The 15,255-nt window shown below is 32.8% G+C and overlaps 1 protein-coding gene and 2 long non-coding RNA genes across 10 annotated transcripts; 1 reads left to right on the top strand and 2 right to left on the bottom strand.

Moving 5' to 3' along the window:
• Positions 1–634: 634 nt before the first annotated feature.
• LOC128040541 (uncharacterized) lies at positions 635–4,106 on the top strand. 7 transcript variants are annotated; one of them, XR_008195165.1, is made up of 7 exons: positions 635–797; positions 915–1,047; positions 1,149–1,256; positions 2,272–2,333; positions 3,119–3,154; positions 3,543–3,794; positions 3,872–4,106. It is a non-coding gene; the product is annotated as an uncharacterized LOC128040541 (long non-coding RNA). The 7 variants fall into 7 exon arrangements; XR_008195160.1 differs by having other exon boundaries at positions 3,543–4,106; XR_008195163.1 differs by having other exon boundaries at positions 2,225–2,333; positions 3,543–4,106.
• A 5,794-nt stretch (positions 4,107–9,900) lies between these two features.
• LOC128040653 (uncharacterized) lies at positions 9,901–11,943 on the bottom strand. Of its 2 annotated transcripts, XR_008195458.1 has the most exons (4): positions 11,240–11,943; positions 11,074–11,158; positions 10,749–10,974; positions 9,901–10,638 (listed from the first exon to the last, which is right to left on the bottom strand). It is a non-coding gene; the product is annotated as an uncharacterized LOC128040653 (long non-coding RNA). The 2 variants fall into 2 exon arrangements; XR_008195457.1 differs by having other exon boundaries at positions 9,901–10,974.
• A 1,091-nt stretch (positions 11,944–13,034) lies between these two features.
• Positions 13,035–14,304, bottom strand: LOC105766691 (zinc finger A20 and AN1 domain-containing stress-associated protein 6). The gene is made up of 2 exons (XM_012586254.2): positions 14,139–14,304; positions 13,035–14,026 (listed from the first exon to the last, which is right to left on the bottom strand). Exon 2 carries the CDS (start codon positions 14,006–14,008, stop codon positions 13,523–13,525), a length of 486 nt encoding a protein of 161 aa, XP_012441708.1. The 5' UTR covers positions 14,009–14,026; positions 14,139–14,304; the 3' UTR covers positions 13,035–13,522.
• Between the last annotated feature and the right edge of the window lie 951 nt (positions 14,305–15,255).

The following is a 15,255-nucleotide window of genomic DNA, read 5'->3' as shown; positions in this document are numbered from 1 at the left end:
AATAAATAAATAAATGTAACAAATTGATACGAATAGGTAACTATCTATTTTGGATATATAGGACCAAATTATCACAAATAAAAATGAAATACAAAACTAAAATTATTCCATATCAAACATCTAGCAAAATAATTATATTTTAGTTAGGAAGAAATATCTCTAATGAAATGGAGATTAGATTGAAAATGAATAAAATAAAATCATGATTAACGCCTCAATCTTTAATAGAAATTTGATATGTGAGAGATTAATTACTTACATTGGATAATTCTAACTTAATAATTAATTACAGTCATTTAATCATTTTTCTTATTAAAATATACGATATTTATTTTGAGAGTACTTGATTTTTTAAAAAAATTCAATTTATAAAAATAATAATAAATGTTTTATAAAATCACTTAACTAATAATTTTAACAAACAAAATAAATGATTTTTAACATAGCAAAACAACGTCGTTTTATTCCAAATAAAATAATTTTTTACGGCGTTTTTATGAAAAACGCCACAAAAAATAAGCAATAGCGGTATTTTTATAAAAAACGCCACAAAAAATAATTTTACCTTAAAAAAATAGCGCCATTTTATAAATTTCTCCCCCTCTGAAATCCCCAACTTCCCCCCCCTAAAATCCCTAATTTCCCCCTTGAAACCCCCAACTTTACAAACACACCGTCCTTTAAAACTTTTGAACGCTATTTTTTCTTTCTCTGCAGAACTTTTCTTAACCCACAAGCTTTAGCTGTTCTATGCGATTCCATCACGGATCCAAAGGACACGAGGCTCCGCGAATTAGGTCAGTCTTTTATGTTTTTGTGTTTTTCTTTTTAATTCTGTCGAAAGTTACAACCAAAAAACATAAAATATGAACAATCAAAAACCTAAAATATGAACACTAATCGGTTGCATGAAGAATTGTTCGTGCGTGGCTTATGCGTATGATGCTGGCATTGGTTGCATGTTATGGAGTAGAGATTTGATTGATGTCCAGAAATTCTCTAATCGGGGAGTCGATCTTTACATTCATCTGCCATCTTCGGAACTTGGTAAACTTGCCTTCCATATCGACCATGTGTGTGACGAATTGCATCAATTAATCTTCATTTTTGGTTTAGATGTTTTATTAGCCATGTTTCTGGATTTGCAGATAAAGGGAATAGTGAGATAATTGTTATTACAACAGTAATTTCAGGCATGGTCATGATTATAATAATTTCTGCACTCTTCTTATTGCGTAGAATGGGTCAACAAAGAGGTAAAATGTCCACCTTTATTTAATTAATCTTTGTAGTCACTTTTTTTTTAAGAAATATGTAAATTCTTTAAGAGTTCTCTTCGGGTAAAATTAGATTTAAAGGTATTTTTTACTCGATTTAAATTCAAATTTTAGATAAAATAAAATAAAATTGGAATAGAATTGAGTCGAACTCGAATACAGAGAAATGCTCTAAACTTGATTGAGTACTATTATAAAAGTTAAACCGCAGGTGCAGAGTCTTTGAAGTCTGGGTCTATTGATGAAAGACAGCAACATTAGTCATATATTAGAAAAATATATAATTGGATGTTATTCATGTTTAAATCCAATAATTTCTTCAGAGAAAAGACAGCAACATTAGTCAACTTTGTTTACCTAATGTCTTAATGATCTACAAATGATTTCATGTATGACTCTGACCATTGTTTGAAAATGTTTATGTCATGTTTTATATGTACATAGATATTTTCTTTCATCTTTGAAATTCATTGTGGAAATGCTTAATGATACTGTTTAGTTAATCTTTTTTTTTTTCATTTGAGGTTTTTATTGCATTTATGCCTATATACATGTAGCTTCTGTCCCAATTAAAACATTGTTTGGTTTTTAATTATAAGCTTTTCCATGCATTGATTTGTGTTGCTATTTGGATATATCATTTATTTAGCATGCAACAAACTATAGAACGTTATAGGCGGCATACAAAGGATAACGAAACTAATAAGCCAATTGAACAAAACCTGCAAGTTAGCATGTCTTTTGTTTTTGATGTCTTAATGCAATTAATTATAGATTTATTTATGATTTTCATCTCTTTACTTTATATAGATTCTCCTTCATTTGTTAGTAAACACATGAATTTGAATCACTAGTTTTTGTTAATTGTCATGTATAAATTGGTAAGGTTTAACCTTATTGTCATATTGGATTAATTTCATGTAAATATAAATTATATATATACCCAGGTTATTAATTTCATGTTTTTATGGTGCATATCGACTGAGAATGGCAGCATCTAGAGGCTGAATCAGCAAACATGTTGAAGACAGTAGAGGATCTTGAAGTTTCAAGAAGGTATTGGTCTTTTTATAAGATTCAACCCCCCACCAAAATATATATTGGGGTTAAAATATAAGATAAGTCCATGTACTCTTAAAAATTTTGATCCATCTTTGTCTCTCACTGTGATGGACATTAAAGGCTTTCTGCTATGCAGCAATAAGCTCCAGTTGCAGGCTTTTTGGCATATGTAGAATTATCTCGGCAGTCACAAATGCTTTTGCTTGCCAAGGATGTTTCTGGTCTACTTAGATGAACAATGCTTATTTGTTTTTTTGTTTTCTTTTAACTATAAATGATAAGAATGGAGTCTTAATGACAATTATTATCAATGTTCTTTTACTCAGTTTCTAGTGCTGCAAGTGTGAGCTAAGAAGAAAAGCTATTTTTTTTCTTGTTTGTAAAATTGCTAAAACGTGTGTGCTTATGATAGTACTTTGTCCCAGCACTGTTCATTTAAGGAAAAGCTTCATTAAATCCTGATTCAGCTGGATAAGATAAAACCGTGTTCATAAAATTTCGACAAATTTATCTATTTTGTAGTGTTATTTTGCACTGCAGTCTATCGTCTAGAGCAACACCTGTTTCTTTTATTATAATTATTTTTATGGCCTAGCCATAATCGAGAAGGCTGCATAGTTACTGGTTTTGTTTCATTGTTTGTTCTTGGTTACCACCATTTCAAGTCAATTTGTAAATTCTATTTTAGTAACTTTGCTTGTTAAGTGTACATTAATCCTTTTAAATGTCGCTTAAAATTACCAATTATTTTATATTTGCTTGCCTTGTTGCTGCTACAGGGGGATCTCTTTTTGGATATGATCTTGGTGTTTCTGGTCAGATTTATTTTCTATGATTCACTTTTGTTTCCTTTTTTTCATTTTTTTTCTTCAGCCTGTTTATGAATTCTGTTCATTTATATTAAGTATTAGCAATTGCTGAAATCTTTTTAGATTTGTATCCTATCTTCTAGATTTACTGATTTGCTTTTCAATCAAAATGATGTCTTGAGAAGAGCCCTCTCTACACAATTTCTTTAATCATCAAAATATGATCTTCATATATTATATATTTGGTATTATCAATGATTCCTAAGCTACTTGCATTATAGATTATGTATTTTTTTCTGTTTGTTCGAAGATTTATGTCATTTGATTCAAAAGGGCTCAATAAGATGCTTATTTCAAGATGATGACACTGTTTATCTTTTAATATTGATTGCAGGTGGAGTGACTTCCCTGGATGATTTCTTGAAGGAATTCTTCCCAAATATATAGAGAAGGAAACAAGCACATCTTCATGAAACTGACTACTGCAAACATGACAACCAGCTCCTCACACTTTTTAAGTCTTCCCTCTACTTCGCAGGCCTTGTTTCTACATTTGGAGCCTCCTATGTTACTAGAAACAAAGGGCGTCGAGCCAACATCCTTGTTGGTGCAGTCAGCTTCTTCCTAGGAAGAGCTAGCAATGCAGGTGCGGTGAATATCACAATATTGATCATAGGACGCATTCTTCTTGCTGCAGACATCTAAATGTGTTTGGTATTTTAGGTATCCAACATTTATTGATGCACTTAGAGATTTGGATGATCCTCTTACAATGGTGCACCTGTTTGCAATGTTAACTTTGAATCTTTGAATCTTTGGATTTAGGATTTGTTTGAATTATCTTTCTAATTAGTTACTTTTCTCATTTCCTACTGGATAGAAATGTGTTTGACTCTGGATATTTTCATCATTTCAGGCAAGAATGATTGATTTTTATTACAGTCTGATTATGGTTTTAGTCCCTCTGTTATCATTTGATTTTAATTTAGTATAATTTGGTTTCTTTAATTTTATAATATTAACGTGAATTTAAAAAAAATATGGTAGATATGTGAATTTATTATTTGTTAGGATTGATTGGAATTTTAGGTTCTTATTTATTTAAACATAATATTTTAATTCTAAATTTAAATTTATTAGTTTTATATTTAGCTTTAAAGTTAAAATTTTAATAGAAATTTTAATTTAATTGATATTTTTATCCTTAAAAGTATATAGTTTAAAGTTTAAATTTCAAAAACATAATATAATATTGATCATAGAAATAAATATTATTTAATTAAAATATTTTTTAAAAAGTCATGTTTTTAACGGTGTTTGTCAAAAAGCGCCGCTAAAAGTCATCTTTATAGTGGCGTTTGTGGTATAAGCGTCGCTAAAAGTTATTATCTTTAGCGACATTGTGGTAGAAGCGCCGCTAAAGGTCATGATCTTTAGCGGCGTTTTCCCACATAACCGCCGCTAAAATTTGCGGCGATGCTACTAATACTTCTAGCGGCGCTAAAAAACGCCGCTAAAAGTTTATTTTGCTGTAGTGTAGCATCCATTCACCTTGACCAAATATATATCACCAATCTGTCTCTAATAACATAAAAATAAATTTAACTCCTAGTCTTATGAAATCGATATTCATCAATACACGTAGTCATCAATTGTTATTTTCTTTGTATTCTATCTTTGTAAAGTTTTTTATGTAGAAATGGTCAGCTACTTTTATAAATGATGAATTCGATAAATAATAGAAATATCTAAGCTCCAAAATTATACAATGAGACATAGTAGTATTGAACATTACAAGAGGCTATACAACTTTACAACTTTCATCTTTAATGATTGGCCTATGGAACTAACTCCACTAGCCTAGAAATTACAAGTTATAGGGTTTTCTTTAACAAAAAAAAAATAATTACATAGGTTGAAATTTAATTACGAAAATGGGCAAAGAGAAACAGTTCCAGCAAGTGCCACTTGACAGCACCACCCACTTTCTCCTCCAATCATGCTGCCATCATTACTTTTTTTTAAAAAGAACTTTTTTGGTGCCACCAATATATCAGGCGACATTGGTATGTATTTTTTAAAAAAATATAAGTATTTCTTTAGTTATATCAGAGTAAAAATAAAATATTTTTTTATTATTCATAATTGTTTCTTTCAATAATATTATGCATCTTCACTAAAAGTACAATGTACTTGACACTTATCTATATAAAGATATTTGGTGTTGTAGGAGCCCATGGTTTTAATCTTTTAGAACCCTTGTTTCACAATCCTTATGTTTTGCTTACCGGTTTGGGAGCGTCGTATTCATATCTCAACTTGGTAATATTTGACACTTTTGGAGAATGAAAAGCCATTATTCTTTTGTCTAATTAAAATTAACAACAATATCTTTAAGGTTGAATCTTACCATACCTAATGATTCACAATTTTCATATCCTCCTCTCTTTTTTCAAATTAGGAAAAAATTTTTATAAAAAGTTTAATTAAGTTAATGTGAATTTTAACAAAGATTTAACTTAACTGTTAAATTATTAAACACCTTTATTTTAACAAAGTAATAAGTATTATTTTAGGATATTTTTGTCTTTTTCCTATAAAATACGAAGGTTTAATCTTGTACATTTATTTGACAAAAGTTATATATTTTGGTACTTAAAAGTAAGCGTGTTAATATTTTAGTATTTAATTCGGGTTTTAAGATTGATTAGATCAAAGTTGATTACTATATTATTAGGTTTTAATTTTTCCCATTTATAAATTATTATATTATAAATTTGAGTATAATAAAATGGCCCTTTTCTCAACCAAAATGAAAAAAAATTTGTTTAGTCCTTTTAAAAATGATGAAATCATAAACTAGAATATGATAAAATTTATTTTGACCTCTCAAAATTTATATTTCGATTATTATCCCTTCTAAATATTTTTCTAAATTAAGCTACAACAAATAATGTATTAAGTCAATCCAAAAAAAAACGAAATATATGTATTTAATGAAATTTAAACTCAAAACCTTATCACTTTCACTCCCAACATAACTATCATAACTAAAGACATATATAAGTTTTATATAAATTTTAATAAACTTATTATATAATTATTTTCACCCACAAATTTATGACTAAATATCGGAAAAATTCCAAAAATAAGTTACGTGTTTAGGCCATTTTCTCAAAAAAGGATGGGAATAGGCCAATTTTACGAAAATGCAGCTAGCAACATTTTCAAGTGAAATGCAGAAAAGCGCGTCCACGTGGAAGCATTTTCAGCGTATGTGTAGGAAAATGCTCCTAGCAGAAGCGTTTTTCTGCTTTTCACCTAAAAACACTATCAGGTGGAAGAGTTTTTCATGTGTAATGTTTTATTAGGGTTATGGTTTAAGGTTTTTGGATTTTAGGGTTTATGGTTTATTTTTTATATATTATTTTTTTATAGTTTTTAATTATTTATATATTATTTTTATAGTTTTTTATTTTTATATTATTTTTATAGTTTTTATTTTTATATATTAATTTTTTAAAAAGTATTTTTTATATATAATTTTTTTTATAATTTTTTGAGATGTATAGTTAATAATTATTTAATTTGATTTTTAGAGGTATCATATTTACACCAATTGTATATTCTGATTATTCGAATTGGAAAATTCAATTCGCATCATAATCGAAACTCGAACTACTCGGTTTGATTAAATATTTTTTGTGCATTATTTTCGAACACTTATATAGGTTCAGAAAATATACCTCAGGAATCCCGATTTATATGATGGTTGAGTGGCAGTTTGTGTTGAAATTCTTTGAGAGAAAGAGCTCCACATAGGACATTTTTTCAGTGAATGTTAGAGAAAAGCACTGAAAGCGCCTCCAGCTAGATGCGCTTTCAGCTGATGTAGCAGGAAAATGCGTCCTGCTAGAGGCGCTTTCAGTTCTTTTCTCTTACATGCACTGAAAAAGCGTCCTACGTGGAGCACTTTCTCTCTAAGAATTTCAACTCCCACTAGTCCCGAAAAATTTTCTAAATCAATTGGGACTCACCCTCGGGTCTATAAAAGCAAGCTATTCCAGGGCTGATTGTCATAAGGCATTTACAAGCAAAGAAAATTGAAAGAAGATCAAAAGAAAAGATGTTCGCAAATTAGGGGTAATTTGGAGCTACCGTGCAATTTGCATAAAGTAACAATCATTTTTTGTTGTTCAAATTTAATTACAACACTTTTTCTCTGCAATATTTTTTTGTTTCGAACATGTGGAAAAGGTTATTTCGTTGAAAATGAGTGGACGAATTAATGCTATTATTTATTATGACGGTAAAGTGTGTGATCGAGAACAAAATCGTTTTTCATCAAAGAACACAATGCGGTTAGCTTTTAACCAAAACATACAATTGCCAGAACTTCAAGCAAGAATTAGGTAGAAAATCACCGAATCCAACCAGATGAGAGTATCATCCCTTAAATATCAATTTTGTGCTTCTGCTGACCCCGTTGGATATAACGCTTTCGATATCAGAGGTGCGAAGCGGTTAAAGGCGATGGTGCAGACGTATATTGATAATGGATCACAATTTCTCAAGTTATATGCGGAGTTTGCAAGGACAGATGAAAGCACTTGAAGATCGACATATGTTTCTGTTCGAGAGGCCAGAATGGAAGAACAAACCGAAAGTCCAACGACATAGTTGTGTGGTGGGTTCACTGCTTTGTTAGAAAGTTTCCATTATGATAACCCGGAATCATCAATGGAAAGACACTCATCTCTTTCGGCCCTAGATGTCAATTACGGTAAGGGGACACTAAACAGTCGAGATTTGGTGGTAACATAAAATATTGTACCCCTATACAACACTCAGTTGGTGGTTTTAATTTGAATTTTGGTTAGACAATGTTCAACGTTGGGAACACTTACATGGGAATGACATCAAGTTCCAGCAGTTGGCAACAACTGATTTTGGTTGTTTCAACAACTACATAAAAAGGGATGATGTACTCCCTACAACATCCACCGTCGAAGGGACATCCAATCTTGGAGATGTTAGTGGGGTTGAGAATGAAAAGAGCATTAACTTCAATGTCGATCCAATCTAGGAGCCCAATGTCGATGGATCAAAAATTGTATTATTTTCTAAACCAGAGTTGGTTCCAACTGAACTAGAAGATGAAGGTTCAAAATGTGAAGGTTCGAACGAAGATGCCGAAGAAGATCCACGATTCAGTGTGTACTCACCTTCAGCCCACATGCATAATGTGGACCTATCAGTAGAAGAAGCATTGGAGTTTGCAAAACTACCACATAGAAGACCGGTCCATGCGAGTTCTTTGTTGAATTTGGGTGATTTAGAAGTAAGGAATGAGTTTTTCTCTAAAGATGGTTTTTTACTACAGTAAAGTGATACAGCATAAAAAACGAGGTAAACTTTCACGTTGTTAAGTTCTGATCTGACAAGCTCGAGGCAAAGTGTACAATGCGAGATAGCATATGTGCATGGAAACTCATGGCTTCTGTTAAGAAGAATATGGAGTTATAGATCATAAAGAAATATACCACTCTGCATACGTGTGTTACCGTGGATACTGCGTCAATACTGTTTTCTATTATAATGATTGATGAATCTCTTATTTTAACGTATTTGTGTTGTTGCAGGTATTTCACAAGATCATCCGAAATTAGATTTGAATATGATCGCGAACATAATACTACCTATGGTCAAAGTGAGTCCCAGAGTTGTTGTGCCGATTTTAATTGCATCAATTGGTGGATGCAATAATATGACGAGGGTTTACAATGGACACATGACTACCAACCTGGTAGAATGCATCAATTTCGTATTGAAAGAAACGCATCATTGGTTGATAACCTAAGTTGTCAATGAAACATATTTTCATTTGGCTAAACTTCTTCCAAAGTGAGTGGCCAAATATGTTGGATATATGCAGGGCGGCCACATTTAGAGTGATGACGTACTAAAAGAAATTCGGAAGGCTATAGCACAAGCGAACTGTATACATCTAGTGTGTCACTCGCGCGAAGACCTATGGTTTCGAGTTACGAAGTTTGACAGACCGGACCAAGGTATTGCTAGGGGAGTGTACTGTATAAACTTGAGACAACGGACATGTGATTGTGGGAGATTTGAGACACTTCATTTTCTATGTGTTCATGTAATTGCAGCATGTAATAGTCTATGTTTGGACCACATAAGCTTTGTGGATGAAGTGTACAAACCAGAATACATGTATAATATGTGGAGAAGCGTATTCCCATCGGTCCCAAATAAACGTATGTTGTCGTTTGTATTGATCGCTCTATTCAAGTTGTTACCCGATCGATCATTGTGTTGTAAACCAAAAGTCGACCGACATCGACTTGAATAGGCGACAACATGGACATTTGGGAAAAATTAGACCAACCGAGGTTATACAGGTGGTGTAGGATCCTGGGGCATACAATGTCGTCATGTCCATATTGACGGAATGATATAAGGATAGCACCTCATTAACTGAATTATTAAGTTTTTAACCTATTTATTAATTTGTTAATTACAATCTATTTGTTAATTTTTTTCATTCCTACACATATTTTTTTGTAATTTGTAAACGTGTGTTTCTAATACAACTTTGTTCCATTGTTCCTGTACATACTTGATTTAATAATATGAAATGACAACGACAACCAATTTTAATGCAAAAACATTATTTATTTAAAACCATAAAGATGTACAACATCGATACAATAAAAATATTACGTATTTATTTAAAAATTTTACATGGCAGGTACAAAAAAAATCAATCCAATCCCCGGTCAGAATGTATGCCACATCACAGTGGTCGAAGGTTACGAGTTGGGTTCCTTCTTGGTTCAACCTCCAGTATAGGTTATGGTCTTGGGCTCTCATCTTCTTCGCTTTCGTCCATAGTTGATTGTGATTGGTTGGTCATCGGTTGCCATCGTGTATCCTCCGATCTGGGAATAGGTAGTTGTGGATATGGCTTACCCTGGTAGAATAGTGACCTCAGAGGTGTTTGCGACACCATCGGCGTAAGGGTATAACTATATTGTGTCCTATACACTGGTGGCATAGTGATTGGACTCCCAGTCAGTGCGCCAAACATAAACGGCCTATACATCATCGTCGGTATCGTGGTCGTCAAAAATATCAATGGCATCGACATGTAATATGCCGGGGACAAAGGTCCATAAGTAAAACTTAAAATCGAAGTAGAAGCAGGAAAATATGGTGCTTATATAAAAAAAGAAAGGGTTAGTATAAGCACCAAAATAAGTCGAGCCATACTGACCAGTGGGTGGTGCGACCATCGGTGTCAGTTCTTGCATCGGTGTAAACGATGGACTCGTCTTATCATCTCCGTCGTGGCCTCTTCTTCTTGGATTCGTAGGCGCCCGTTGTGGCCTCCTCTTATACTGTGTCCTGCCCCTCGCCTCTTCACCTAGTAGATATGGCTTGCCATGGACCCTAAACCATAGCATGTACTGCGAATAGCAGGCTAACTCAGGAGCAAAAATGGGCTTAGGAGTAGGTAAAAACTCGTACCTATTATTCCACATGATATATTGGGCGTGGAATGTAGTCTAATTCTCACCTGTCTTCTTCTGCAAGTCGACAAGATGTAGATCATCGAGGTCTATGGGTGCCATTGGAATCGATTGCCGAAACCTGAATTGTCGTAACACTTTATCCGACTCGTGTATCTCCACGATAGTGTACATTACCAATGGAACCTTCACGTGCCAAATGTTGGGATTAACCAAGAATTCTGACGGGATGCATTCTTGAATTGTCGGATCGAAGTAAGGCGTCCATTCAAACTATATTAAAATAATAAAAATTTTAGTTATCTGTGTACTACTAGTTTTTAAATGAACTACATTAATATTATATAATTCAAAATTAAAAAATATATATACCTCCACTTTCGATCATTGGTCTAACAGAAGTCGCATATCTCGAAGCTCGTCAGATTATCCCATGTAACTTGGCTCATGGTTCCACCTATTGAAATAATATGTTAACACAATAATTTAAATTTTAAATAATTTTATTATGGTAAATATATTAACTAATGAATTTTACCTTGCTACGAGTGAGAATGTATAAGGGTAGCCCACTTGAGGACGTAAAAATGGCAGTCGGTATCGCACCCATGATTGTAGTAGAAGCATGCAACCACCGATTTTGATTTTATATGGTTCGATCGCCCGACACATCTCCCGGTACAACGTCACCAACACAGCTGACCTTTAGTTGAGTTCACCTACTTCTCTAAAGTTGACGAGTTTTAGAAGCCACCTTAAATAGACGAGATTTCGTGATTTATTGGGCATTAGGAGACCTCCGATAATCATAAGGATGTACCCCTGAGCGTGTTGTTCTCTTTGGACTTCAGTCGAGTCCTCATTGAGCCCACTGAAATTTTTTATTAGCCAATTCATATCTATCCAGGCTCTAAAAATTGTTTCCGGAACCCGCCGCAAAAGTTGCTGGCACACGTCTCTCCAATTGGCTACGTGAACTGACCCAGTCACTATTGGCCCATCCACCGGTAACTCGAGCTGTAATTGCACATCCTCTAGAGTGATAGTGCACTCGCTGCATGGAATGTGGAATGTGTGCGTCTCAGGTTTCCTCCTTTCAACCAACGCGCTTACAAGTGTGGGGTCCAATTTACACCCCCGACCAATAAAGGCCACGTGCAAAAATTTGGCATCTCTTAAGTTCGGTTCGATTACGGATGATGAAGAGCTGGTAAATTATGAATATAAGTCTCCAAAATTCAATCTTCCACCTATATATAAAAAATACAAAATATTAAATTAAGATATAATAATAAAATATTTAAATTGAATTACATTAAATATAATAAAAAATTCTTACCATTTACAATTGATTGACAGAAATGTGCTTCTCATCCAAATGGATTAGAGATGGTGTCATTGTTAAATTCGGAAAGCATGAAATAAATTGTAAAATAATTTACGAGAAACTTAAGACAATTTCTTTAAATAAAATTGAGTTGGGAGAGAAATAAATTTTTAGTGAGAAATTATGAGGGAATTGAGAGAAATTTAAAAGAGACTTGATAATGTGTAAGAGAGTTGAGATTGAATTGAATTGAATAGAGAAATGAAATTTGGGGGGGAGGGGTTATATAGAAAGAGAAAATATGACCATTGAGGAAAAGAGCCATTGGGGGAAAGCACTTCCACGTGGATGCGTTTTTTTACATGTTACCTTAAAACGCTGCCAGATGGAAGTGTTTTTGTAAAATCGATTTAATCCCGTCATTTTTTGAGAAAATAGTCTAAACACATACTATTTTAAAAAATTTCTGGTATTTTTTGGCAATTTAGACCAAAATTATTATTTTTTGATAAATAAAACAGAAAATTACATAGAACTATTCATAAATGAGTAATCAAATCTCTTTAATTTCTAACAGGGTTGTTCCTAAAACATGTGCAACACTTCATCATTTAGTCAAACTTTATTATACATTATTTTCACCCACCACAGTGTTGTCAGAACTCATTCTCTTAAATTTGTCAAAATCATGGATGTTACAATAAATTGACACATCCATCCTTAACATCGAACGCTTTCAAGGAAATCATCTTGAAATTAAAACCCTAGTAAGTACATTGAACCTTTAGACTTCAACCCTAAATACAAAATACTGTTAATCCCCTCCTTGAATTGTTAGAGACGACAGGACGACTATGCACATTTAAAAGAACCTATAAGTGTTAAATTAATGCCTTTCATAAGAAAATACTTTTCCGATCACTAAATTGATAAAATTGAAACTGTAATAAGAATCTTGGATTAACAAAATAATGTAGTATTTATTTTGTAAAATTAAGATGCAACATAAAAACAAAATGGAAGGGACAGAAGTTGTCATTTTCTTTTTCAAAAGATAATAAAGAAGGACCACTCCAATAAAAACAACTACATTTAAGGAAATGGCTTTCATGGCTTTTCATGATCGGCCGCTGCCAGCACATTTACACACTATTACTTGAAAATATAAATAAAAACTTCAAATGGAAGAAGCAGGAATCTACATTTCTTTTTCTTTTTTTCACCACTAGGGATTAAAAGAAGAAAAGAAAAAGTGACTTCTTTTTTTTACAAAGCAAAAGAGGAAGAGGAAAAAAAAAAAAACTAAAGAGGCACATAATTTAAATATTATTATAAAATATTTATATTTTAAGAAGAAAATATATTTATCCAGCCCAATTGGTTTACTCTTCGTGGTGCGGCCCACAACCGAAGCACGTGTCTCGATCTTATCAAAGTTCGATGAAATTTGAAAATTTCCCAATGGCTTGGCTTCCCATCATCATCATCTTCTACTCAAATCTTCTCGAGCTTCTCTGCTTTGACGAGGGGATTAGCGCGTGCGATCTCCTCTCTGCCGACCTTCTTGAAATCGAACGTACACCCGTGATTCTCAGGGTACCTGTGGGACCCGCAAAACGTAACACCGCACTTGCATCTGAATCCGGTCAACCCGACCCGCTTCCTGCAAACCATGCACCGATTCGGTTGTTGCTGCGATAGCTGTTCGGCCGCCGGTGCAATCTCCGGAACCGCCGATTCTCTGTTGACTTCAGCGAGAGCCAAAAGAGGAACCTGAGAAATAGATTCGACGACCGTTGACGAAGACGAAGGGGAAGAGGAAAGAGCGGATTTGATCGAAGAAGCTTCCTGTTCCTTGAGACAGAGATCTCTGTAACATTTGGAGCAAAGGTTCATCGTCGCCGAACTTCCGAAAAAGCCGCAGTTATTGACGCAAAGACGATGGCCTTCTGGCGCTTGGCATCTATGCTCCTCTGCCATTCTTTTTTTTCTCTCGATCTGTTAAATTTTAATTTTCTTAAAGATCAGATCTACAATCTAAAATTCAAATCATAAAATCAAACTAGAGGAACAGCGAAATACAAAATAATAGGGTGACAAAGAGAAGTACCTTGAAAGGAAAAGGTGAAAGAAAATAAATAAGAAGCAGAAAGGGAGAATATGAACAAAGGAAAGGATTATCAGAAAGAGATCAGAGGAAAGAATATTAGAGTGGATGGAGGATAAAGGAAAAGGAGGAACCAACAACGAAAAAGAGACAAAAAAAAAAAAAAAAGAGAGTAATAATTTTAAATGTTTTTTTCTTTATTTTCTAATTGAATTTTTGCAAAAACAAAATAATATAGGAATATCTGAAAAGACAGGCTGGCAGTAAAACGCTAAAATTGGAAAGTCCAGGCCAACTCCTTTTGGTTATCTTAATTGCCACCAAATCAAAAATCGCCACGAAAATTCATGCACAAAGGGAAAAAAAAAGAAGAGAAATTAAAACTACAGCTACGTGCTGTCAGTCCTAAGTCCTACCTGTCTAGGTTAACACGTGGCATCTGATATGTGGCTTTAATATTTTTTGGATTAGAGATTAAAAAGTTCTTCGTTTTTTCGCTGAAGTGGTCCTCTTGTTCTTTTTTCTTAGGGTAGGTAGGATGTGGTTTTAGTGATTAAGATATTGTTTAAAAATTAAAATTAAAATTTATCTAATATGATCATCTTAGAAAATGCTTTGTTAGAATGTTTTATAGGGTCAACTACATCACAGGTAGATTTGTTATGTTTTTGGTCATTCAACCAACTTCGAAAGTCTGCTCTAAAATATCTGCTCTAAAATAGGAGAGATTGGAAAAAATACGAGGCTCGAAAAATAGGTTTGGATAAAATTTAAGATCCATTTTCTATATGGGTTGGGTATTGGACATAATTTTTTTTATCGAGCTTGGCTCGGCTAGACCTAAATATATTATGTTATAAAAAATATTATATTAATTATATATATTAAATAATATTTATATATTTATATTTATATTAAATCACCAACTTAATAATAATTAAAATCGTACCCAAAACCTAAAAAAAAATTTACCCAACTAAATAACTCAATCCAATATATAAAATTTTAAAATTATATTTAATACAATAAAACATTTATTATGATTATTTTTGCTTTATAATATAATAAAACATTGATTATATTTATGGTAGTGTTTTTTAATATAAATACTTTTAATGTA

Source organism: Gossypium raimondii, chromosome 4 (genome assembly GCF_025698545.1).
Source record: "Gossypium raimondii isolate GPD5lz chromosome 4, ASM2569854v1, whole genome shotgun sequence".
Taxonomy (NCBI): domain Eukaryota; kingdom Viridiplantae; phylum Streptophyta; class Magnoliopsida; order Malvales; family Malvaceae; genus Gossypium; species Gossypium raimondii.
This window is presented reverse-complemented; position numbering and strand designations above follow the sequence as displayed.